Below are 7,369 nucleotides of genomic sequence, written 5' to 3' on the forward strand. Positions count from 1 at the left end.
AAATAAATAAATTTTTAAAAATTATAAACAAAAAATAAAATAAAAGACAAATTTGTAATTCGTTCTCCAAAAAAAAACAGTCTTAGTGATTAGCCATCAGCAGCTAATACTAATGACCCAAGCCTACTGGACCCAGATGAGGATGCTCCAAACATTTCGGGTCACATGCTAGCAATACTAGAAACACGAAATGCAGGAAATACCAAGATAGTTGCCTGAAGTTTTTGCTTACGAATGGATGAGGCCATCCAAATTAATAAGACATTTGCAGACGACTCATCCTCAATACCGCGACAAGCCCAGAGCATTTTTTGAGCTCAAGGCAAATGAAATCGACACACAGCCAAAATGATGAGGGACGTCACAGCTATTGACGAGAAGCTTTTAAAAAATTGGCAACTATTTGGCAACTAATATACGGCCAATGTAATGTCCAAAGGCTTACGTATTTCAGTTACAAATGGCCTACTGATGTTTTGCTTTTATATTTTACATTAGGCTGTTAATTTGTGCATAAACATATCTAGATATAGCATTAAACATACCATTTGTTTGAAAGCAAACATTTTTGTCATCCTTACTACAAACTTATATGAGTGATAATGTTACTTACACTATCTTACAATATTTTCTAGGGGAAAAGGGGGTCTCAGGCAAAAAAATAAATTAATAAAAAATGGGAACCACTGCTATAGGGAACATACTTGTTTTGAAGTTCAAATTCAAATGCATTATTATACCAGCAAAACTGTAAAAATGAAAAAAAAAATATTTACATTTTTTTACGAACATAAAAAGAAGCTAAAATTTAAGTATTATAAGCTGAGCCTATGGAGATGATATTTGAAACCTAGATGACTTTGAAACCTTTTTCGCTTTTTCGACTTTGAAACCTTTTTGTTGTAGACATATGTAACATCTTTACTAATAAACCCATATTAATTAGTCATAAGAGTATTATATCTGACTTTTGCGTTTGGAATTGAGAACATTAATCTTTTCTAAAGGACTGTAGTCATTATATGGTCATAAACTGACTTAAACAAGGACATAAATTGACTTAAAAAAAATACAGTTGCAATCTGAATTATTAAACCCCCTGAATTATTAACCCCAGTTTTTTCCCAAATTTCTGTTTAACAGAAAGAAGATTTTTTCAATACATTTCTAAACATAATAGTTTTAATAACTATTGTAATTTAATCTCTAATAACTGATTTATTTTATCTTTGCCATGATGACAGCACATAATATTTAACTAGACATTTTTTCAAGACTATACAGCTTAAAGTGAAATTTAAAGGTTTAACTGGGTTAATTAAGTTAACTAGGCAGGTTAGGGTAATTAGGCTATTGTAATTATAGTTATTGTATAACGATGCTTTGTTCTGTAGACTATCGAAAAAAACATAGCTTAAAGGGGCTAATAATATTGTCCTTAAAATGGCTTTTAAAAAATGTAAAACTTCTTTTAGTCCAAATGAAATAAAACAAATAAGACTTTCTTCAGTAGAAATAATACTATCAGACATACTGTGAAAATGTCCTTGCTCTGTTAAACATTATCAAATAAAAAAAAAAAAAATCCAAAATTAAATGGGGGCTAATAATTTTGATTGCAACTGTATATATATATATATATATATATATATATATATATATATATATATATATATATATATATATATATATATATATATATATATATATATATGACAATTTAAGTCTTTGTAATGTAATCACATAAAAAAAAATAATATCACATAATGGTTAAGTTTTCATAATTTTATGTAAAAAAAACTACAACAATACAACAGTCTTAAAAAAATTGACCAAACAATTCATGAAATATGAGAGTCATCCATCAATAGGGGAACTAAGTTTTCACTAAATGCTAATACTGTCCTTAGAGCTGATGTTCATTTACTCAAGGGGGTCAAGTCTGGGTAACACCGGCAGGATGAGGTTCCCAAAGGAGGAATCCTGAGTGATGAAGAAGCCGGATGAGTGTGCATGAGCGTGCTGAAATCAAAACACATAAACACTTCATATCATGAACATCAGGTGAACTCTGAAACTCCAAAACATGATGCTTCTGGTACCTGTAAAGCCGCTTTCTGCTGCGCTGCAATGTGCTGCTGTTCAGCCTGATCCCTGAACTCTTTATTCACAGCTGGTCTGGAGAGGGGAATGCTGGGAATGAGAAGGAAAACATATTGTGTTCATGTTAGCTTTTCGATTCAAATAACAATATACTAGTAAAACAGTTTGGTTATAAATAATTAAAAATACAAATAAATAATGATTTATTTAAAATACATAAAAAATAAAAACAGTAAATCTGTTAGTATAAAACTTGTAGTAACAGTGCTCATAATTTTTGGTAGGTGTGACTAAATTTTGGATGACAAAGTTAGATAGCATTCTCAGATCCACTGTTAATGCTGCTTTCAGAATCACTGTCTATCTACCCTGAATCTGCGAAATATTGCTAAGTTACATGCAGAAAAGCTAGTTTATGACTTCTAGGCTAGATTACTGTAATGCTCTGTTTGCTGGTTCCCCAGCATCCTCAATTAATAAACTTAAGCTAGTACAAAATGCAGCTGCCAGAGTTCTTACCAGGTCTAGAAAATATGATCATATCACCCCAATTTTATCCTCCTTACACTGGCTGCCTGTTAAGTTCCATATTGATTAGAAAATATTGCTTCTTATCTATAAAGCTTTAAATAATCTAGCTCCTATTTATCTAACTAACCTTTTGTTACAATCCAACCCACTCTCAAAACTCAGGGCTACTGGTACCTAGAATAGTAAAGTCGAGTAAAGGAGGCAGAGCCTTCACAATTATGGCTGCTAAACTCTGGAATTGTTTCTATGTTTGTTTATATAACTGCTATTTTCATTTATCCGAGGCCCCTGAAGATTATGCAGCGCCATTGATTCGATCCAAGACATGTGAAGAAATAATGCCAAGGTATCCATAATCCTGCACCAGGACGTATCCTGAGCAGATGCTGTGGTGGTCATGGAGGAGTAGAGAGCATGAAATTGATTCCTGAAAGACCCAGTGTCAGAGGAGCCCCCGCATCAATCCTGTGGGCCAGCCTGATCATCCACCGGCGACCTACCCACACCTGCAACAGTTCTCCACGATGGATGACCAGCATTCTCCAGCGACAAGACTGCGCTCCACACAGAAAGTTTGGCCAGAGGAGAAATGGTCATGCCCAACAGAGCCTGGTTTTTCTCAAGGTTTTTTTCCTCGCCACTGACTTGCTTTGTTTAGAGCTGCACATTGATGGATTTGCTCTTCAGTGTTTGCCCTTTCAGCAGTGACATTTAAATCACCCATTAAATGATTATATTTTGTTTGAAATTTGGAAGAATTGTTTTAATTTCTTTATAGAAATTAAATAAATATTACCATTTACTTAAATCTGGAAAATCTGATCATTTTCAGGTGGTCAACATACAGTTAAAGTCAGAATTATTAGCCCACCTGCATTATTAGTCCCCCTGTTGTTTTTCTTCCATAATTTCTGTTTAACAGAGAGATTTTTTCAACACATTTCTAAGCATAATAGCTTTAATAACTAATTTCTAATAACGGATTTTATCTTTGCCATGATAACAGTAAATAATATTTGACTAGATATTTTTCAAGACACTTCTATACAGCTTAAAGTGACATCTAAAGGCTTAACTAGGATAATTAGGTTAACTAGGCAAGTAAGGGGTAATTAGGTAAGTTATTGTATAATGATGGTTTGTTCTGTAGACTATCGAAAAAAACATAGCTTAAAGGGGCTAATAATTATAAATTTGAAATGTTTTTTTAAAAATTCTAAAATATTTTTTATTCTAGCCGAAATAAAACAAGACTTTCTCTAGAAGAAATAATATTATCAAACATACTGTGAACATTTCCTTGCTCTGTTAAACATAATTTGGGAAATTTTCAAAGGGGGACTAATAATTCGGACTTCAACTGTACACACAAACACACACACACACACACACACACACACACACACACACACACACACACACACATATATATATGTCATCCTTTACTCACCCTTCACTTGTAACAAATCTCTGTAAGTTTCTTTCTTCTGTTGAGCACAAATGGTGATATTTAAAAAAAAAATGCTGAAAACCAGTAACCATTGAATTCCAATGCGTTTGTTTTTCCTACTATGAAAGTTATTATTTACCAGTTTCCAACATTTTTTAAAATACATTCTTTTGTGTTCAACAGAAGAAAGAAACTCAAACTGGGAGAGTAAATAATGCATAATTTGTGCTTTTTGGATTTTTATTTTATTAAGCTCGCAAGACCAGCTGAAATAACAGCAATATGCAACAAACAACAAACAAATAAGAATAAATAAAATATATGTACCTGGCTCCTGGGTTGTTGAGAGTTTGACTCTGGATCAGGCGTCTTTTCTCTTTATCCAGCTCAGCTAAAATAGCAACTCTGTTTTTGTTCTGAAATCCTGTTTTGATATCAAATTTTCAAATAAACTCGTTAATATCAGCCACTAAATGAAATTCGGTATTTAAACTAAATCTTACAGAAACACTGGCAAATAGTGACTGAAACTTGACTTGTTATGTTTAAGCACTCTTAGTATTTAATTATTTAATTAAGGATTCACCCTATTAACATAATTTATCACATTTTCGTAGCTCATAACTGACACTCCAGCTGTTTTCCAAACTGATATATTGCGGTATTATTTACCTTGTCCAGGCGGATTTGCTGCCATTTTTACATGTGTAATAAATCTTAAAATGTACCCGCAGAAACTACCTCTAAGTAGGCGTCAAACCCAATTTATCCAAAAATTTAGCCTAAAACAAATGCATGGTCTGCTGTGAAGAATAAAGTAGCTCTCCTTTTGTCTTCTTCGGTCAGGCATGTGTGCGCGTTTCGACGGTTATTTTGTTTTCAGCGTCTCCTGCAGTTCTGGAGCTGGTTTTACAATCAAGCTCTTTTTGAAGTGTGTCTGTTTACTTTGTAGATGTACAAGAACACAAAGGTGAACTGCGACTGTCAGACATTTCACAACAGATGTTGGTAAGTACTTTTAAATATTAGACTTTAGGGAAGTACTAACATTTTCCTCTTTCCTTATTTAAGGTACAGTTATGTTGTTTATAAAATAAATATCAATATATAGCCTAGAAATGTTATAATTATTTTGCTTAAAATTATAATTCACCCAAAAATGACACTCCTGTCAGCATTTACTCATCCTCCACTTGTTCCACAAAGGAAGTGAAACGCTATTGATATCTGTAGAACTTTTTATTCAAACTATGGGTGTCAATGGCTGCTTTTCTCCCAACATTTTTCAAAATATCTTGTTTTATTTTAATTAGAAGAAGTGATAAATGCATAAACCACTCGATGGTGAAGAAATGGTGAGAAATTTTTGTTATGGGTTTAATTGCCTCTTTAAAAGGATAGTTTTAAACAATGTAATTTACTCTGCTCCCACTTGTTCCAAACCTGCTTGCGTTTCTTTTTTCAAGTAAACAGAAAAGAAGATACACTGAAAAATGTTTGAAGTAATATTATTATTTATGCAAATTTATCCATTTAAAAACATTTTTCTAGAAGTTTATAGATAGGGCGGCACAGTGGCTCAGTGTTTAGTTTTGTCTCCTCACATCAAGAAGGTGCTGGGCCCGTTAGCGTTTCTGTCTGGAGTTGTGGGTTTCCTCCGGGTGCTCTGGTTTCCACCACAATTCTAAGACATGCAGTATATTGAATTAATTTGAATAAATTAAATTAGCCGTAGTAAATGATTGTGAATGTGAACTGTAAAAAAACATGTGATCATACACCCCAAAAATATTCTATGTTTAGGTTTTATAATTCTAATTTTACATTTTGCAAGTCTGATTTACATATCTCAAGTCTGTGTTATCATCTTGCAATTAAGGTTATCTAAGGTAGATTGGTGGCATGGTGGTCCGGTGGTTAGCACTGTTGCCTCATAACAAGAACGTCACTGTTTATTCGCTACTACAGCAGGGAATTTCTCGAGATTTACCTGAGCTCAAACTCCCCTCTCACCTAGCAAAAGGGAGGGAGCCCCAGGCTTGAGGATCTTGTGAGCTCAGTGCTCTTTCCCAGGACAGTTTGCCAAACACACTTTATAATCAATCATCATCTAAGTGTGAACTCAACTGCGTTCCGTTCTCGATTATTGGTTCAGAATAGCAGCGTAAGCTTCAAGCCTTCCAGCAGTTCGAGTTGAAAAGTGCTTACTATGTACAGTCATATCTCTTCACCACTTCTAAAAAGAATACACTGAAAAACAAAATAAATAAAAAAGTGCTTATGAAGTGTAAAATGTTTATTGCTCTTTTAAAAGGACTCAATCAAATCTGCACCATAGTTTTAAAAGGACTTTTAATTCAGAGCGATACATGTTAAACAGAAATCAAAGAACAAAAGAATATTAATGCAGTGCAAGCAATACAGTCTGCTCTATACAACTCATATAAAAAGGAAACCTGAAAACATTTATACTTTAGTGAAGGTTAAAAAGGAAGATACAAAGGAACGCTCATGTTCGATTACTGTACATTTATACAAGATATCATCATCTGACTGCAAATAAAAAGATAAACTCATAGTTCATTATCTTTGCATTTGACATCCAGAACAGCCAGAAAAAATGTCAGAAATGTAGTAAAGGTTCTGGAAAATGATGTATAAACTGTCTCCATAAAATAATAATACAATAAAAAAATAAAAATAAAACAGAGATATGAGTTTGGGATGGCACAGGCGAGGAATCCGGTATTTTCATAACATCACAAAAGCAGAACACTGGAGAATATTTATTATGCGTTTATGATCATATAGAAGTTTAATCCAAAATAATGTTAATCAGGAATTTATTTAATCGCTTGCAATCATGCAGCTATATAAATGCACTATTCTTTACTATTAGCTTGTTATGAATACACTGACCTAAAAAGTCCTGAGTGTTTGTGGTTATTAAGGCATAACAAGGTGCATATAAGCTTATTCATGAAGATCTTGAGAAAACTACACCCTACTGAACACTATTATTAAAATGTTGGTATTAATATTGGTATTAATACTGATTATTATTTAAATATGTGAAGCTTTAATGCTTATAAAAGTAATTAGTTGACTTATTAAAAAAAGCAAGTAAACATATTGCGGTAAATTTAAGTGATTATAAAAATGAGTTAACTCATTTTTTTAAAGTAACATTTTTTACAGATCAGAAAGCTTTAGTTTTAATGTCAAAGAACCAGTTAACATATCATTTGAGTGTCTGATATTTCAGATTTAAATCTATTTATGGCA

General features: G+C 32.8%; 1 protein-coding gene across 1 annotated transcript; it reads right to left on the bottom strand.

Moving 5' to 3' along the window:
• Positions 1-1,770: 1,770 nt before the first annotated feature.
• inip (ints3 and nabp interacting protein) lies at positions 1,771-4,934 on the bottom strand. Its single transcript, NM_200219.2, has 4 exons — positions 4,757-4,934; positions 4,412-4,508; positions 2,103-2,193; positions 1,771-2,022 (listed from the first exon to the last, which is right to left on the bottom strand). The coding sequence occupies exons 1-4, from the start codon at positions 4,779-4,781 to the stop codon at positions 1,924-1,926; spliced, it is 312 nt and encodes a 103-aa protein (NP_956513.1). The 5' UTR covers positions 4,782-4,934; the 3' UTR covers positions 1,771-1,923.
• Between the last annotated feature and the right edge of the window lie 2,435 nt (positions 4,935-7,369).

The sequence above is a fragment of the Danio rerio genome, chromosome 10 (genome assembly GCF_049306965.1).
Source record: "Danio rerio strain Tuebingen ecotype United States chromosome 10, GRCz12tu, whole genome shotgun sequence".
Taxonomy (NCBI): Eukaryota; Metazoa; Chordata; class Actinopteri; order Cypriniformes; family Danionidae; genus Danio; species Danio rerio.

What these genes read in the sequence shown, in the direction of transcription:
- inip (NM_200219.2), bottom strand. Translation starts at nt 4,781, where the DNA reads ATGGCAGCAAATCCGCCTGGACAAG. An exon ending in AGCAAATCCGCCTGGACAAG is followed by an intron (nt 4,509 to 4,756) that starts GTAAATAATACC and finishes ATATCAAAACAG; the next exon opens with GATTTCAGAACAAAAACAGA. An exon ending in CTCAACAACCCAGGAGCCAG is followed by an intron (nt 2,194 to 4,411) that starts GTACATATATTT and finishes TCTCATTCCCAG; the next exon opens with CATTCCCCTCTCCAGACCAG.